The sequence below is a fragment of the Monodelphis domestica genome, chromosome 6, assembly GCF_027887165.1.
Source record: "Monodelphis domestica isolate mMonDom1 chromosome 6, mMonDom1.pri, whole genome shotgun sequence".
Lineage (NCBI taxonomy): Eukaryota > Metazoa > Chordata > Mammalia > Didelphimorphia > Didelphidae > Monodelphis > Monodelphis domestica.
In genome coordinates, this window is record NC_077232.1 from 221,445,925 (window position 1) to 221,465,073 (window position 19,149).

The 19,149-nt window shown below is 37.8% G+C and overlaps 1 protein-coding gene across 1 annotated transcript; it reads left to right on the plus strand.

Annotated features, from left to right (window-relative positions):
- The first annotated feature begins 5,671 nt into the window (after nt 1-5,671).
- On the plus strand, nt 5,672-18,892 carry SPCS3 (signal peptidase complex subunit 3). The gene is made up of 5 exons (XM_001371218.4): nt 5,672-6,054; nt 7,749-7,822; nt 10,736-10,812; nt 14,389-14,504; nt 15,470-18,892. The coding sequence occupies exons 1-5, from the start codon at nt 5,912-5,914 to the stop codon at nt 15,603-15,605; spliced, it is 546 nt and encodes a 181-aa protein (XP_001371255.1). The 5' UTR covers nt 5,672-5,911; the 3' UTR covers nt 15,606-18,892.
- Nucleotides 18,893-19,149: the final 257 nt, after the last annotated feature.

The window sequence follows — 19,149 nt, forward strand, 5'->3', positions numbered from 1 at the left end:
GTTCGTTCTTGGTTAGTCGCCTGTGCAGAAGTTGTCAATTGTAATTTCTTTTTTCTTTTTCTATTGTTTGCTCATATTTACCCCTTCTTTGCTCCCCATAGTTATCTGTCCTCTTGCTCCTCTCATTTTTTTGGTTTTGGGGATTTCTGTCACTTTCCCCTCTTGGAGCTTTGTCAGATCTCTCAGTGCAGTCTCTGGGGGAGGAGTGTTGGAATTTGAGGTTCCCTTTCCTCTGGAGGCTCTTGATTAAATTAAAGTCCAGCAGTCAGTAAGGGAGGGTTGTTGGAATTTGGGCTTCCCTGGGCTCTGAAGACTTTTGATGGGATTAAGTTCATGTGGGTTGGGCTGGATGTGCTCTGAGGCCAAAACCTCCTGGAAGGCTAGAGCAATATGGAGGGTGTCAGCCTTCCTGTATAGGCTCCCAGCTCTTCACTCCCTCTCCAGCTGCTTCCCTGCCGCCTGTGTTTGCTGCTCTGAGCCTGGCACAGCCCTGCCCACAAAGTACACCCTCCAGACCAGTGCCTTTGCCTGCCCAGAGATTTCAGCTGCTGCTGGAGGCTTAGCACTCTAGGTGGGGGGGGGGGGAGGGGAAGGAGGCCTGGGACCTTCCCTCTGCCTTCCCCCTAAGCCGGAGTGTTCTCAGAATCTGGCTTTTGAGGGGCGTAACTTTTGAATTGAGTCCAGCAGGAGGGTTTCCCCATCTCTGTTTTGTTGTTAGGTTTGATTTTCAGTTCCCTAGGAGCATTTACTTTGTTATTGGTAAGGAATGGTTTTCAGAGGTCTGAACTATTGCTGCTCCTAGGCTGCCATCTTGACTCTACCTCTCCATTAATTTTCTATGAGAAAATGGGTAGCATGTTTCATCACGAGACCTCTGGAATCATGCTGGGTTGTTGTTTTTTCAAACTCTGAAGTCTTTCAAAGCTATTTATTTTTGTCATATTGTTTTTATTATATTAATTATTTTCTTGCTTCTCATTCCACTCTGCATTATCAATTCATCCAAATTTTCCTAGGGATTCCTGAAAGCATCCTTTTCATAATTGTTTTTATGGCACAATAATATTGTATTACATTCACATGCCCTGTCATTCCCCAATTGGTGGTTATCTCATTGGTTTCTATTCTTTGCCTCTGCAGAAAGAATTGCTATAAATATATTTGTACATATGAGTCCTTTTCCTCTTTCTTTGATCTTTTTTGGGAGATATGACTAGTAGGGGAACAGCTGGTTAGGATTTGAATAGGTGTGGAAGATAGGTAGGTGTTCCAGGTAAGGGGAAAAGCCTGAAGAAAGGCAGAAAATGCTTTGGGCCTAATAGCTGGCATCCTGAAGCAGAGAATCCACGCTATGAGAACAATAAGAGCAAAATGTTGGAAAGGTTGTTTGGGGAATGGTTTAAGACTTGAATGCCAACTTTAAAAACCTGAGCTAATGTGGAGCCATTGAAATGTTATGAACAGGAGACTGACATGATAAAACCAGTATTTTGGCAAAATTAGTCTGGCAGCAGTGTGTAGATAGATTGAAGGGGAGGGACAGTAGAAAAAGGGAACATCAGGTAAGTGGTGGGTGAATGACAGAGATTGGAAACAGGAAAAGACAATATGAGTTGGTTGGACAAGTCATTTTTTTTAAGAGCTAGGAAGATCTCAGTCTCTCCTTACCTCTGTCTCTTAGAATCTCACATTTTCTTTTAGAAATAGTCCATTCCTATATCACCTTCTACAAGCTGGGAAGAACTGGCAGTCTCCATCATGTCCGGATTCCTAGCTTGCTACACTAGAGACTTGAGGGAGTTTCTCTTTGGGTGAAAATTGGGACTCTTCTAGTTGACCTGAGTTACCTTGCTCCCAATGGAAGAACTCTTTCACTCTGTATTGTCTGGTATCTATCCTCCTGTGTATACCTTCTCTGGTTTCTGTTTTGGTATTGACTTGGATAAATGGGTTTCTTTGCTATCTGCTATTTGTGTTCATTGTGAAACTGGTATTTGTTGGGAAAGAAATCAAGATTTGACTATAAAATTGAGGTCCTCCTTTCCCCTTTAAAAAACAGCAACTAGAAGTTTATCTTGAACCTGAAAACTTCATCCCCTAGACTAGAATATAATATAATAATTATAATTCTAGCCTGGTACTCTCTCTTTCTGAGGAAAACTGCAGCTGCTGGTCCCAAATTCCTCCTTCCCTATCTTGTAAGAATGAGAATCTCCTTTGGAAAAGAGTTGGAGAAGAGGCTAAAGATGTCTATTTTACCTCCCCTTTTGCTACACAAGACATCTTTATGCTACATGTGGGGAAACAGTCCTTACTATATATACATTATGCTTATATTTGTATATGTACATACTGTTTCCCCATTTGAATATAAATTCTTGTTTTTCTTTTATCTTTTTGCCCTCAGTTTTAGAACATCACCTGCCATACAGTAAACACTAAATAAATGCCTGTTGATTGAATGATCTTTAAAGGTAAAGGGGTAAAAGCTGGTAGAAAAGAACAGAATGAAGAAAAGAGGGAAGGGATAATTAAAGAATCCAGGTCACAGAGGAAGTGGGAAGGTGCTAAATAGTTAGCCTTGGAAAGCTAGAAAACTGCCTCTCCTAAAATAGGATGGAAGATTTAAGAGATAGGGGTAAAGAAAGAGACACTTAGTAGTGGGAGTAAGAGAAGATTGAGGGAGTTCTTTCTGGATGGTCTCCAATTTTGAAAGAAAGTAGGAGGTCAGATCACTTGCCAAGAAAGGACAGGATTGGAGACTAGAAGAGGAGGAGGTTTGGAACAGCTGCTGTGAGGAACACACTGTGGAATCAAGAAGATAAAAATAATAATAGATGAATAAAAAGATTGTTAAGCAGCAGAAAAAATTTGGCTGAATTCATACAACACAGATTTGTATCAGGCCATATCTTTGGTGTTTTGTCACTTTCTCCAACGAAACTGCCCAGAAGAGAGAAGGAGGAGGAGAAAAAAAGCTTATGTAGGAGTTGTCTGGGGTTGGGAATGATTTCTGATTATATGATGATATGGGATGGCTTTCTGGGAAGGGCAAAAGAAAGAGGATAGAAAGGGGAAGGTAGGTGATATTAAACCAAAATAAAAACACAAGAGTTTATTAAACATATACATATACACAACCTGAAATCTACCAAATATAGTCTGAAATTTTACTGATTGGGAATTAGCCTAAAATTAAAGACCCATCTTTTATTGTTCCTGGCTGTGATTTACCTTAGCCAATTAACTTAAACTCTTTGTGATTCAATTTCCTCATTTGTAATAGGTGGGTGATGATAATACTACTTACTTCACAGGGTTGTGAGGAAGCCACTTTGTAAATCATAAAGCACTGAATAAATGAGTTATTACATAAGACTTTTAAAGCTTAAGACTTCCATATTAAAAATGTAAGAATGACACAGACCATTCTTATTCTGACATGCAGCTAAAAGACCCTTCACTAAAATACACTGACTTTTTTCTTTAATTAATTAATTTATATATATATATATATTTTTTTTTTTTTTGAGACACTGACTTCTTAAAGGCAATGCCAGTGGAACACAATTTCTGGCAAATCTTACTAAACTGTCAAGACTTTTTGAGTGTGACTTCAGAACAAACCCACACTAATGTTGGGGAGCTTATTAATAGATGAACTTGAATTCATCACATTAAGTGATGAATTTTTCAAGCAAAGTCATTCTTAAAGACTACCAAGTTTTAGAGGGGGTGCAATTTGCTTGGGTAAAGGAAGCACACATATACTAATTGAATCATGGATCCAGGATCTTCTATGGATCCTTAGAAGAAATAGTCAGATATCCCTTGGAGTTAATCTATTATGACATGTCTTGGATACCTAGCTATTGCAGATGGATGGTGAGTTGGCCCAGAAATGAATAAAAGCAAGGAGAGCTAGCTTAGCTGCATTTGCAATATTCTAGAGTGTTTTTACCTTCCATTGGGTTCAATTATCAATCATCTCTAGATGGGTGACAAAGCTCTATATCCACCCTTACTCACTTTTCTGAACTCAAGTCCAGTATTGCTGTTTTCTGGATATCTTTACTTGGATGAATATTTTATAGGTATCACACTCAACCTGTCCAAAATGGTAATTAATACTCTTCAAAAATATCATTCCTTGAAACTCCCTTTTCAATTGATGGCCCTACCATCCTTCCAGGCATGAGGGTTCACAACCTTGGGGTATTTTGGATTCTTCCTTCTCCTTCAGTTGCCAGGTCTTGTCAGTTCTGCCTCCACAACACCTCTTGTATTTATTCCATTTTCTTTTCTAATCTCTTGCTTGGAATATTCCAATAGCTTATTATTAAATTTCTTGGCCATTAGTCTCTTCCCTCTTAACCTATCCTCCAAAAGCAGCCAGAATGATCTTCCTAAAACACTGTCCTGGTTATGCCACTCTCCTCTCCTCCACTTAAAAACCCTCTCTGGCCTCTCCTTGCCTAGGAGGAGGAAGTAAAATACAAAGTTCTTACTCATGCTAAACCTGGCATCAGCTGGGTCCCTTTAACTCCAGGCTTATTTCCCATCATTCTCCTTCATGCACTCTCAGTTCCAGTAAAAATGGCTTGCTAACTGTTCCTTGTATTTGACATCATTCCCTCAAAACCTCTGCCTTTTCTACCTTTCTTCAAATAAGCTCAGGACCTCTACCAGGTTTTCCCCAGCCCCTCCCATTATAAGAACTCCCTCTTGAAATTGCTTTGTGAAACTTTATATATTCCTTATATAGACTTACTGGTCTATATCCTGTTACTCCCTCAGGATAATGCAGGGAGTCTTTCCTTTTTATTAGTCTGTCTCCAGGGCCTAGCACGTAGTAGACATGCTGCACTCAAACAGTTCATACACTAAAAAAGGGAATAATAGAATATAAGCTCTTAAGGATAAGAAATGCAGTTTATTATTATTTTGGTTTTGTTTTCACATTCCCCAGCACATTTTAAATATTTACAAACTCCATATAGATTTGTTAAATTGAGCCGTAGTAAATTAAATTGGAACACTAGCCCAGGGCCTCTCTCTGAGCCCAGGGTCAGGACACAAATGCCCCAACTTCACCCATGTCGGGTCTGTTCAGTTTTTGTTCGGTTTCTGAGGCTGGGGGCGGTCAGGGCGTTTTTTACAAAGTCCTTTCCTTTCCCATGCACTGATCTGCTCTGGAATGAATGAGATTTAAACTGCCAGATGGAGCCCACCATAGGCAAAGAAGAGTCTTCAGGCAAAGCTTTCCAAACCCTGCAGAGAAATGAGCGGGAGGATGCGAGCCCCACCCCCTGCTTGACCTGACACTGCTTAGCCCCTCCTTAGATCTAAGAGAGAGGTGAGAGAAAGGGAGGGGCGGGGCCAAGGGGCGGGGCTACAAACGGTGGGCGGGCCCCCATGACGAAAGCGTCAGTGCGCGAAACACGCTCCTCCTGTTCTCCTGCCTTCGCGCCTTGTGCCTCTCTGATTGGCTACGGGTCACACAGACTGCGGCGTGAGGGGGAGGGAGAGAAGGTTTCAGGACCTTGTCCGCCTTTCCTCCGCTTGGCTTCCGTCGACTTCGGGGCCGCGCCCCGTCTGTCAGTGCGCGCGCGGGAAGGGGCGGAGCAGATCGGGGGCGGGGGTAAGATCGCGTCCGCCTCTCTCGCGGAGTCGCGCCCCTCGGGCGGGGTGGGGGGAGGTGCGGGGGTGGGCCGGGGTTTCGGTGGCGGCGCGCTCGCTCCCGGGAGGCGCGCGCGCGCCCAGGGCGGTGGGGAGAGAAGCAAGCCGGGCCGGAGCCGAGCCGGGTGTGTGTGGGGGTGCGTGTGGCGTGTGGCGTGAGCAGGAGCGTGTGTGAAGGAGGGCGGGCGGCGGGGAGCGAGTGCGAGGGGCCAAGCCGAGCTGATCCGCCGCGATGAACACGGTTCTGTCGCGGGCGAACTCGCTGTTCGCCTTCTCGCTGAGCGTGATGGCGGCGCTGACCTTCGGCTGCTTCATCACCACCGCCTTCAAAGACAGAAGGGTCCCGGTCCGAGTCCACGTCTCCCGAATCATGCTGTGAGTGCGGGACGGGGCAGGGGGTGTGCGTTGGCGGCTGGGGGAGCCTCCTCTCCAGCCCCGCTCCTGGCCGGGCTGCGCTACCCCGCTGGCTTTACCCTGTAGCTACCCTAGGGCCAGCCTCCTCCCTCCCCCATCCTCACCCGCCCTGCCGGGCCACCCCCAACTCCCAACCCCCTATCTGCTTGCACACCCATCCCGGGTTAAGTTCTTAGGCTTGCTCTCTTGGCTCCCCTAATTCAGGTCAGAGACTGCAGCCCTCCTTCCTGCTCCTTCACTTCCCTCCTCCCCCGCGCGGGCCAATGAGGGAGCCCCACACCAGCCAACTCCGGCTCTGCCGAGGCCGGCGCCTGCCCCTTCCCTACCCCTCCTGGCACATCTGCAGTGTGCCCGCTAGAGTGTGGTTCCTGTTTGCACTCCTCCCTGGGTTTATTTCTCATTTCGTGTATTCCTGATTTCATGACTGTTCCAACCCTGCAACTTTTTCCCCTGACAGAGACAAAGCACTTTGAGATCTCTTAAACCTTGGTATTGTTATTTTTGTTTTCTTAGACCTTTCCCAACTATCTTTACGATGCTTACATACATTTGAATTGGACTTGTTCCTCCCTCTCTCGCTTTTAAGATTTTCCTTGGAAAATTTATTCGTCCATACCCCAGATTCGCACCTGCTGAGGTTTTTGGGAAATCCTCGGTGCATTTTGTGAAAAGATACTCTCTCACTGCTTCCGCCCCCCCCCCCCTTTTTGTTTTATTTAAGCTTGTGCTGTTTTTAGGATGGGAATTTTCTGACAGTTCTGAAATGATCATAACGAAATAGGATACCGACATGTTATTGCCGCAGTTGCCTGTAGTCTTAAAAAAAATCTTTCTAAAACCGTCTTCTATTCTATGCTTATTTATCTTGACAGACATAATATTCTTTCTCTTCGTCTCTTTCCTGTCTAGTCAAGCTGATTCCCTGTTGCTTTCAGCTTTAACTTTGGACCTTTCTTGTCAGGTATTTAACTCTGAGGGCTCTTCTAAATCACTCTTCCTGTTAACTTACCCCCGTTGGTTTGGTTTGCTCTGCTGCCCTTAGCCATTGGTTAATTTACTTTTATTTTCTACATCTTCAGTGAAAACATTTTCTATTTATGAAATTGCCTAATTTCAAGGCTTTCCTGCAATTTTTTTTTTAACTCTGAGAGCTCTTCTAAATCACTCTTCCTCTGCTACCTACCCCCATTGGTTTGGTTTGCTCTGCTGCCCTTAGCCATTGGTTAATTTACTTTTATTTTCTATATCTCCTTCAGTGAAAACGTTTTCTATCTATTTATGAAATTGCCTAATTTCAAGGATTTCTTGCAATTTTTTTTTCAGGAACTCTTAAAGCATATGAAGACAGCTGATGGCCTTCTTTGATATTTACTTAAGACTTATGCTATTTCCTTTCAGTTGGGCTCAATGTCCATCTTTTTTTTAGATTTATAACATTTTTATGTATCCAGGGTAGCCCTAATTCTTCAGTTTATATGTCTACTTATTTTTATATAGCATAGAACTGACCAGGAGACACACATATGTTTGGAATAAGCTGTTTTGTATTGTATATGTATTGTACAGGAGGATTCAGTTCTCTTAAGAAATTGCAGACATGGAAACTCTGTGACTTTTTATGCTTAAAGGATTATAAAACTCATGTTTATTTTCAGAAAAAATGTAGAAGACTTCACTGGACCTAGAGAACGAAGTGACCTGGGATTCATTACATTTGATGTAACAGCCGATATCCTTTATGGAAAAAAAAAAAGCAAAAATACACATAAATTTCAGTTATTTTAAGTTTATAGTAAGCTGAATTAAAACATTTGAAAGATTCTAATGAAGGGGGAAAAAACTGATTTGAACTTCAGAACACCTCATTTATAACTGTGAATTTGTCTCTAACTTGGATGTTGCTTAAAAAAATTATTTAATCTCTGTACCCCAGTTTCTTTATTAGCAAAACAAGATTAATAATAACTGCTCCTCTCTACATCGATATTTTTTTCATACTTCAAGAAAATATACATGGTGACCAGGCCTGGAATTATTCAGAAGAAATATTACATAAATCTAATCCATCAAAAATGAGATTTTGCACTTTTAAAAGTTTCTTTTAGAACAAAATCAGGGTAGAATGAATAATTACTAATACTCAAACTATATAGAAAGTGCATCTAATATCCTGTAACCCAGGAGCCATCAATGCTGTTTCAGTAGCAGTTTTATGTAGCAGTTTGCTTGTGTAATGTTAGGTTACATGTTTGTGGTGTCAGTTTACTATCTCAGTTGACAGTTACTATCCTTTTATAGCATATATGATTTCACAGGCAGGACAGAATTATTTAAAATTGAAGAAGTCATTTTATGATTGGATTTAATAGCTTATCTAGGCCCTCCAGTTTTTTGGCTTCTGCCAACCATGCCTTCCTGAAAATTGTGAATGTCTTTTTTCCCACCTCAATTTATTAGACCATTCTTGGTTTGGAAGCACCTTAAATCACTTCTAGGTCTGGTCTCAACTGTTTTATTGAGACAGCCCTCTCCTGCCATTCCTACTTTGCCAATATACAAAAGGATAAGGGCATTTGTATCAAGCATATTTTTCCATATCAGGGATTCTTCAACTGGGGTCTGTAAAATTAAAAAAAAAAGATAACTTTCAACATAACTAGTTTCCTTTATAATTTCATTTTTAATTTGTAACTTTCTTTTGTATAAAGGGAGCGGGCTTCACCAAAGAGCTAAAAGGACTCCTTGGAACAGGAAAGGTTAAGAACTCTTTCTCTAAGTGTACTTAAACAGAAGATACTCTCTTTTGTGCCAGGGCTAGTGTCTTATAAGTAAGCTACTGTGAAAGCAAGGTTCTTGCTTTTTTTAAAAAAATAAAAAGGGAATTAAGTTCATTTGTTACATTAAATATTTTCTGTGACTTACTTTCAGGCCTCTGTGGTCATCTTTAACCCATTATTGCTGAGGAGCTTGGATTAGACTGAAAATTTTCAGATTAAAAAATTATTCGTTGGTTTATTTAAATATTCTTATATTAATTAGCTCTCCATTCCTTGGTTCATTCAAATATTTCTCTCTAATTGATATCAGTAGTAATTTGTTAAGTATGTTTGCATTCCAGTGCATATTTATCAGCTTACTAAAACAAAGTACAGATTACAACCTGTGGAAGTGCTAGTTCTGTAAATGTCCTATATACTTGCATATAGATGTAATAGGCACAAAATTATTTGAATTGCCATTCTGTGAGATACTTTGTTTTTAATTAATTAAAAATAACACAGTTTATAACATTTGATCTGATTATTTCAATCATTCAATTAATAATAATAAACATTTACTAAGTGCCTGCTATGTGCTAGGCACTGTGCTAAGCACTGAAAATAGTTGAAATTTATTTTAAATATTTTGCTCAGTTTAAAATGGCAATGTAGGTTCATTGTACAGTGATTGGTTTAGGAAAAGGATCCACAGTGCACATAATGCTGTAAGATAATTTCATTATTTTCTTTTTGTACTGGGCTTGTAATTTTATTGGCATAAGGAACTTTTGATGGCAAGACTATCTTTACCAGTATAGGTAGGCATCTACAGCACTGGGCAGTTAAGTGATTTGCCCCAGTTGTAATATAGTCAATATGTATCAGAGGCTGGACTTGAACCCAGATCTCCCTGTTTCATAGTCATAGATGCTTCTTTTTACTTTAAATTTTACAATGTGAATTTGATATTTCACAGAAAAGTAGATTTTGAGTCCTTTATTAATTTTGGGAATTGGAGCTGGAAGAGACCTAGATCTAGTCTAGGTAGTTCCTTCATTTTACAAATAAGGAAAACAAGGTCAGAGAAGTAAACTTGTTTATAGTGACCTAGCACACTGATGTTACTTGGTTTACTAATCATAGTAACTATGATTTATATATTACTTTAAGATATGTAAAACTCTTTACATATATTACCTCACTGATTCTCACACAACTCTGACTTAGATACTGTTACTTGCAAAAACCTGGTAAACAGATTATGTTTATTTTTCTATTAAAGCAAATATATATATATCGTGAAGTTTCAGCCAATAAGCATCATTTTAGTATGTGATTTCAGTCAAATAATTTCAACCTACAGATCTTAGTTTTCTCCTTTGTAATAATAACTTAGATTGAACTTGGATTCTGTGCTACCTTCCCTTCCTTTCTGTAGTGGAGGGAAAGAGGGCAATGATTAATTTAAAAATCTCCCAAATTTCTGGTATTTTCCCTTCTTTTTGTGGCAGATTTATAGCTAATTTTTCACAGACAGAAGTGCATACTAAGAGTCAATATGTTATAATGGAAAGAGTACTAGACTTGGAGCACATAGGTTCCAATATATTTTTCTATGTAATCTGGAGTAAGTCATTTAATCTCATTTTCTTCATCTGTAAAAGGAAGGGCAAAACTTTGATGATCTCCAGGGTCCCTTTAGCTCTTAATCTAAGATCTTTTGATATACTTAATTACAGAAGGGAAAATGACTAGCATATTGGGTGATTGAAGAACAACATTCTTATGTCAGAATATTCTGTTAGAAATCTTTGAATAATTGAGAACTGACCATTAAAGTTGTGTGCTGTTTTCTATGTCTTTGTTCCTTAATTTTTTTTTACATCTAGAGAATATATTTGATTGGAATGTAAAGCAGTTGTTTCTATATTTATCAGCAGAATATTCAACAAAAAATAATGTAAGTATATATGTATCATGTATATTTGGAAATGTATATTAACTTAAAAACTACTTAAAATTAGCATCAGAAATGAGTTACATGACATGTATTTTCCTGTAAAAAATTGAAATTCTTTGTACCATATTGGTAATGAGCTTAAAGAGAGAGAAAGCTATGAGAACTTGATGTGGTGATACCAGGCTCTTTCCACAGCCCTCCCTGTCACTTCTTTGGGACTGTTTTTAGCCTGAGTGTGAATCTAGAAAGTGGTCTCTAGGTTTAAAATTTGTAAAGCCCTTTAACACATATTATTTCATTTTACAAAAACATTGTGAGAGGTAGATTTTAGAATGATTTAGTTTAAACTAGATCACTATGTCTTCAGCGAGGCTGGAGGAGAGTTGGGGGACCATAAACCTTTGTTAACCTGTGCAGATTTGGAATCTTATCAGACCAAATTCTTGAAATTAGTGGAAATACTTTGCTGAAAATTTTCTTTTGCATGTTTGATTATATGCCAACTTTTTTGCAAAATGTTAGTGGTGGGTGTTCTAGAGTTTTCATATACTATATGTTCATAATTTTCCATGTTTCTATGATTTGGAGGTTTTATGGTATTTATAATTTAGATATTTAGACTTAATTATCACGATCACTGTTTTCCATTCTTCTAAAAAATACCACTATTGGAATGTTTAAAAAAATAAGTAGTGAGGCAAGTGCCACCTTTAATTATTAAAACATGCCACATAATGGTGGGAATTCCTCCTCTTCTCTCTGATTCTCTTCCTCTCCTCCTCTTTATTCTCCTCCCTTTCTTTTTCTTCCCAGCTTTTTCTCCTTTTCCTTCCTCCTTAGCCTCATTTCCTTTTTCTCTATTTCTTTCTCCTTTTCTCCTTATTCCTCTTTTGTCCTTCTCTTCCTTCTCCTCTCTCTCCTTTTCCATGACCTTTCTCTTCTTCTTGCCTTTTCCTCTTCTCCTTTTCCTTCTCTTTTTCTTTCTCTTCTTTCCTCCGGTCTCTTCCTCCTCTCATCTTTCTTCTCTTAAGAGAAATCCCACATATTAAAAAGTAAATCACCCAAATTCTACAGAAAGCAGTACCTGTCATTTTTTTACATTATTGCTCAAGTATGTTGAGGGAAGGAGAGGAATAACTGAGATGGGATAGACAGTAAATCACAAAGCCAAGACTCTTACTCAATTGTGCTTTGGTTTTCTGACTGTTTTATGTTAATAGTTTGTTTTATGCAAGACTTTCTGTCAATAAGCTATTGATAGTTGTTGATGTAAATTTGTAGTTAATTGTGCCAAAATTGGTAAGAGTTGAAATCATTTCACTTGAAGTATCTATGTTTAACATTGGTTCCCCTAGAAATTTAAGAGTTAAGTGGCCCACATTGCCTAGTGGAAACATAGATGGGCAGGTGGTACAGTCTCGGTAGAGTGTTGGACTTGGAGTCAGGAAGACCTTAGTTCTACCCTTGATTTAGATATTAACTAACTGGGTGACCTTGTGCCAAGTCATTTACTCTTCATTTCTTCACATATTGTAAAGTACATTGATAGCCATAAAATTCTATATCATTGTTAACATGCTTAAAATATACTTAGTGTAACAAACATGCCACAGGGAGTAAGTTCATCCTTTATGAGATTGTTCAGACCAAGACCCATTGTGCAATAACATTACCAAGAACACATATTAAAAGAATAGACCTTATAATCAGCCTTGACCATAGAAACATAAAACCTTTCTGGTAATATTCATTGGCTGATTGCTCAGTTTTGACATTTATAGCATCATTCTAATGAAACTAACCTAGCTAGCATGTTGTTTCACTTCATACTTTATTTTCATGGAACAAATTAGAAAAGCCACCATAAGAATTATAAGGAATCCCAGCATGTTTTATGCAGAGGTTAATAAAATTCATGGTTCTGTTATTTAGAAAGAAGAATTAAAATGTAAAATTATTTCTTTTGTGTCTGGGTTTCCATATAAAATCTTATTTTGGTGCAGTAGCCTAAGGGACAGTGGTGAAGGTAGTCGTGGTTTTTACATGTCATTTAAACTATTCTTTGACAATAGCCAATGTTAAGCAGCAATTAGCAGATTGGCATATTATATGTCTGTTCTCACATTTTGATTTGGTTGGTTGCTTTAACCGAACCCCTTAAAACATCAGCTTTCAAAACAAGCAGTTCATAAACTAGGCATGAGAGCAAAAGAGTAAACACCAGCATAATAATTGAGCATTTAACAAGCTCAGAAATTCACCTGGATTTTCTGCCTCCCTAGTAATTTTTTTGTGTCTGGGATAGCATAAACAAATTAATAATTTGTGAGAAGTAGTCCAGTTTACTCTATTTTTCTCCTGTGTAACTAATGAGTTTGCTTTGGTATTTGACCAAGATGCTTTGAGAGATTTAAAATCTGAATGGCAATGATGGTAAGTTTAGGTTTTGTAATAATCATGTACTTCTCTATTAAGTTCACCCAGATTTGAACTGGAAGGGACAAAGCATTTAGTTGAGCTCTGTCGTGTTACAGTGGAGGAAACTGAGGCCCAAAGAAGCAGGTGACTTATAAGTAGCAGGGCCAAATTCAAACTCAAAATTCCTTCATTCCAAATGTTTGTATTTCTTAAGAAGTCTTACAGTCATGCCTGGGACACTAAAAAAGATGTATTTTTTTTCGTAATAGAGTGGCCATACATTTAGTAACTGGGCTGTATAAAGATAATGAATGAGACAGGGAATGTCATTGGAATTTTTCTTCCTTTTCATTTCTTTAACATTTGGGGGCTCGTTTTTTCTTTGATATAAAGAAAATAATTTTTGTGCATTAGAAATTAAGATTATAACTGCACAATTGTTTTTCATCTGTATTTTGGAAATTGCAATATTGTTTATGTGTAAACCAGCAGAGAGCTGGTCTTAATAGGATTCATGAGAGAACTACATTGTGGCTACATTGTTTTTATTTTAAACATTTCTGGTAAGAAAATGAATTATTTAAAGGCAATGATTCTTTTTTCAAGCCATTCCTAATAATCCAGCATCTCCTGTATGAGACTGGAACTTCTTGTTAAGTAGGGGTAGCTGAAGTTGCTAGACAGTCATAAATTCTTATGACACTATTTGGGGCCCTTTTAAATGTGTGTGTGTGGGGGGGCAGGGCACGAACAATTATTCATAGTCACCCCAAGTAGAATCAGGCATCCTAAGTATGATCCTAGGAAACTTAAGAGAGTATTGAAAGGTCAACCGATACTTCAGTTGGGGAATTGCTCTCTGGAGCTCCTTAGGTTGTGGCACCTCATTAGATCCACCCTGCAGCTTAATGAAAGGACTGTGATTTCCTTGTGGTAAAAGGGTCATCTCTATGGCCTAAATGTGGTTCTTCATATTTTTGCTTGTCTTTCATGTTTTAATATTAATATTGCAGAGATTTTCTTAAAAGTCAGGCTGATTAATATAAGTTAAATTGCATGTTTACTAAACTGTCTCCTTTGGATCAGTGCTACTTTTAATATGCACTGACCAGATGTTGTGTTAGAAGAGTTGTCTAATTAATTCTCATTTCAATGTAGGCTCTGAACCAGGTTGTCCTTTGGGACAAGATCATTCTGAGAGGCGATAATCCGAAGCTGCTGCTGAAAGATATGAAATCAAAATATTTTTTCTTTGACGATGGAAATGGTCTCAAGTGAGCAACTTATGCCATTTTAACTGTTTAACCATGTTTTTTGTGAAAGAAGAGAGGGAAAGAGAAACTAGATGAAACAAAAAATATTTCACTACTGGGAAGAAAATGGCAAGAGACAAAATAATATTTATGCATATTTTTACTTACTGACTGTAGAACCTTTTAGGGTAGAGGGGGATAGGCACTGGGTGGGGTGCAATATAGGGGCTATTCTTGATTTGGAGTCTAGAAGTTGTGATCATGGGCACATGACTGAACTTCTCTGGGACCTCAGTTCCCTATCTATAGAAACTGAGGGGGTGGGCTAGATGAGTCCTTCTAATTCCTCTCTCCATCTTTGTTCCTTTGATCCACTTGAACAGTAGAGCAAATTTTCCATGTATAATATACCACATCCTTTGAGTAGTAGCAGTAGAAACAGGAGTCTATTCATTCTGTGTTTCTCCTGGAGGTGTGGTTTTTGCTTTTATAGGTATAGGAAGTGCAGGAGCTTACTTTCAAAGTCAGGATTACTAAGTCAACTCATGACAGCGGTAGAACCTATAACTGAAAACTTGGGAAATTGCTGGGGGCTCATGAACTTCTTTTATACAGTCATAGAATGTTAGAGTGGGAGGGCCCTTACCTCTAGTCAACCTTCTTATGTAACAGGAGAGCACTGAGGGCCAATGAGGTTTAGAACGTTCTTTCCATTATATGATGCGGACTCTTAATTTAAACTTTCATTGGTGCTGTTAATAAGTATGTTTTAAGGCATAGGTCAGCAGTCACTTGCAAATTGCTGTTAAAACTTTATTCCTCTCTTGATTCTACATTTGAAACAAAGTAGAAGCAGAGTTCAAGTGGCAAAGATGATCTTCTTAGTAGTAGCTATATGCAAATAAAATGATTTAGAGCTCAGTGATTTTAGTCATGAAGCTGCAAATATTTCTGCTGACCACTAATTATCATCTGTCTTTTTTCAGGGGAAACAGGAATGTTACTTTAACCCTCTCTTGGAATGTTGTACCAAATGCTGGAATTCTACCTCTTGTGACAGGATCAGGACATGTCTCTATTCCATTCCCAGATACATATGAAATAACAAAGAGTTATTATTAAATTATTATTCTGAATTTGAGCAACATATTTTTATACTTAATGAATTTTATCTCATTTGCCCCATCCCTTTGCTCCTTTTTGCTCCTTCTTCTTTTGCCCTAATAGCAAGAGAAAACTTGCTTTTGGTTGTAACTTTTTTAAAAATTAGGTTTCTTTTGGTTTTTGTTTTTTTTACAAGAGCCAACATTGAAAAACATAACTGAAAGGAAAGGTAAATAGGTGACAAAGTTTTTTTGAAATTGGCCACCTGAATGAAGTATTACCTTTCTTATTAATAAAAGTTGAAAAACCCTCAAATAGTCTTGATTTGTAAAATATCTGTTTGAAGTATTCTCTGCATTTCCATTATTCTTATGGAATATAAAGTGAAGAGCATGAAGGGTAGTTAAAACTTCCAGGTGCCTGTAGAGTCATAAGAACTCTGTATTATATGCCTTCCATTCATGCAAATAAGCATTTGATGTGATTCAGATGTAGACATTCTCTTGTATCTTTTCTGAGTATGTCTGATAACCGGCAAAATACTGTCATATATTGTTATATATTAGAAGTCTGGTTTACAAAATAGCTAAAAGTGACTTAAGTGTCACTTAGGAATGCCCATATTTCTTTTTTTTTAATACAGGTAACTAGCAATTTTCTCCACTTAAAAGGCTAAATACCTCTTTATATGCTATAAGCCTGTCTGTTACAAAAATTTTTAAAGCCTCTTAAGTGAACCAAATGTGTGTCTTTTAAGTACTTTTTTTTTAAACTTTCCTTCCTGTGATATCTTTATATAACTTCTTAGCATTGTCACTGAGAATTGAAGATTTCAGCATGGTTTATCCTCCTTTCTAACAAGTCTATCTTGGTGAGCATGCCTAGTGTCATTGAATGGGGATTATTTAAAAGCTTCCACCAGGCTATACTTTGATACTAACGGTATGAAAATAGTACCAGCTTGCCACAGCTTACAGGCCATTCTACAGAGCCATATCTGGTCATCATGTTTGTTAACTCTGGATGCCTTGTGCTCTGCTTCCTGAGTGTTATGTCATCTTGTGAGGGGGAACAAGTGAGTGTAGATGTTATCCTGAGAACCATTCCATGGAATTTATTTGTAGTTATTTTAAACATTTTTGTATCTCAGAAATTGAGAGAAGGGACCTCAGAGATATAAACCAGTTCATTTGCATGCTAAGTTATAAACAAACTGCAATTGGCCATAGTTAGCATACATGCTCACATTCAGTGCAAATCAAATTGTAAGATATATAGCAGGTAACAAATTTGAAGTTGACATTAAACCTTTTTATAAATTGGCCTTAAAAGTTGCAAATAGGAAACCATAAATAAACTTCCTCTCAAGAGCAAACATTTTAACACAGTGGTTACATAATTGGGAACAATCAAATGGCTTCTTCTTTCTTAAGAATTATTCTGATGTCCTAACAAAAATTGTCTTTTATCTTTATTCACAACAACCATTTTTTATAAATGCAAATTTAGTGAGTTGCTATTATAATTAATATAACCCATTTATAAATCCTAGTCTTGGACTCTGACATATTTCTTCAGGATTGAATGTGTCAAGGGAAGAAAAGTAAGGTAAAGGTTTCAGATGGGGGGTTACTTTTAGCATAAGGATGCTGCTTGAAAAACAGCCCATGGGATGAGGAGGAGCCCTAATATTAGGAAGGATAACCTACTTTGATCCAGCTTTCCCTCATCCAATACAAAATAATTTTTCTTGGATCCCCCAGGCCTTGCAAACTTAACTCCCTTAAGGTAATATGGACTAATATCAGCTTGGAAATATGGCGCCTAGACTGACACTAAAACTACTATAATTGAGCTTGAATGATAAGGGCATGGCTTGATCATAGAAAGCAGTGGTGTACAACAAGCAGCCTGCTGTTCAGCTAGTACTTTATTTGAGCTACTGGATAGTCGCGAAAGTTTGAGAAAGCATTAATTATTTATAAGACTTCTACTCACATTGAGTGAGTTTGATGGAAGTGACAAACCAAGATTGGCCTGATGCTATTTAATTGTTTACTTGATGTGTAATTAGGAAGCAAAGTATAGTAACACCTCATTTAATCTGGATAGTCTAGTGATAACTGATTAGTCTGTTTCACTTGTGAGTTTGTTCAGGGCAAGGATAGTACCTGAATTAAGGGCCTGGACTCCAGGAACATTTCTGAGGGCACACAATTCTATTGGTTAATCAGTGCTTAGTAGCCAGATCAACTTCAGAACCAAAATTATTTGAAAGAGGTTTCATTAAAAAATAGAAATATGAACTTGTTACTGACTTTTAAGTAGAAATACTCACGAAGTGCATACATACTATTGAATTGTATGAGAAAAAGCTTTGAAAAATAAAATTTAAGAAGTTATAGGGTCCTGAAAAAGCTTTGGGTAATTGGAAGGCACTTAGTAAAGTAATTCTGGTTTAAAAAAAAAAAGGGAGATTAAAAACTTATGGCTTCAGACTGCCTCAGTTTTAGTTAATAGTAAGTTAAAAGTTAAATCTATTTTTTCCTTTTGTCGAAATTGCAGTTTCTGTAGTGGCAGTGTTGGGTTAAAATACAAGAATGCTTCAAAAGTTTTTGGAAAATAAATAAAATTTCATTAAAATCTAAATTGTAGCCTCCAATAAAAAACATTTTATTATACTTCCTCTGGGTCTACCCATTCTGCAGAGAGGCCTGAATTAGATTCCTTTGGTTTGTGACCTTTGAGAGTTATAATTATCACAGTAATTAAAGTGGCTCATCCAAAAGATAGTAGTCAGGTACATTTTAGGTGCAAATCTTGAGTCACAAAAGTGGGAGGCTGTTTCTGCCTAGAACTCCTGGGTACAATGTGGTGCAGCTTGCTTATGGGTTCTAGACCCTGGTGTGGGTGCTACTTAACCAGGTTGTTAATGTGTGTTAGTTTGAAATGAAATGAAATTTTTGGTGTTGTGAAAAGCCATAAGCTGTGAACTTTGGTAATGTTGGTAGTAACCAAACTTAAGCCCATACATTTCCAATGCTTTCCTTGCTTTAGCAGAGACTGTTTACATGAAGAAATGAAGCAATTTTTGTTGTTGCCAATGGCTTAGAGACAATTGTTTAAGAAAAAGTTGCATATTTTTGATGCAGTTTGGGCAATTGTTTACGTAATAGATGAAGATTTCATGAGGAAAACAATGGAAATACTAAAGACAATGAGGATTTTCTTAATTGCAATAAGTATTCAGCATTTTTATTAATAAAATAAATTTGGTTTATAAGTAAATGATGCATCTTAAAGAATTTTGGGAGTCTTGCTTTTTGTGTGAAACAGTTGATGTAAAAATAAATGAGACACCAAGTACAGACATAATTTCTTAAGTGAAATAATGTATTTCTTGTTAAAGGTAAGAAGACTAAAATAACAACTGAGTCATACTTGATAGTTAAGAAAATAATCCTTTGTGTGCCTGCTATGCCTAGTCCATAGGGCTTGGTTATAGGATCCCTTCCTGCAGATTTACAAAGTTCTCTATCTGCCTCCACTTCCCAAATCTCAG

Bases quoted from the DNA above. Each gene is read 5' to 3' on its own strand.
- SPCS3 (XM_001371218.4), top strand. From the start codon at position 5,912: ATGAACACGGTTCTGTCGCGGGCGAACTCGCTGTTCGCCTTCTCGCTG. The intron at 6,055-7,748 runs GTGAGTGCGGGA...GTTTATTTTCAG, and splicing joins CACGTCTCCCGAATCATGCT to AAAAAATGTAGAAGACTTCA. The intron at 14,505-15,469 runs GTGAGCAACTTA...GTCTTTTTTCAG, and splicing joins GACGATGGAAATGGTCTCAA to GGGAAACAGGAATGTTACTT.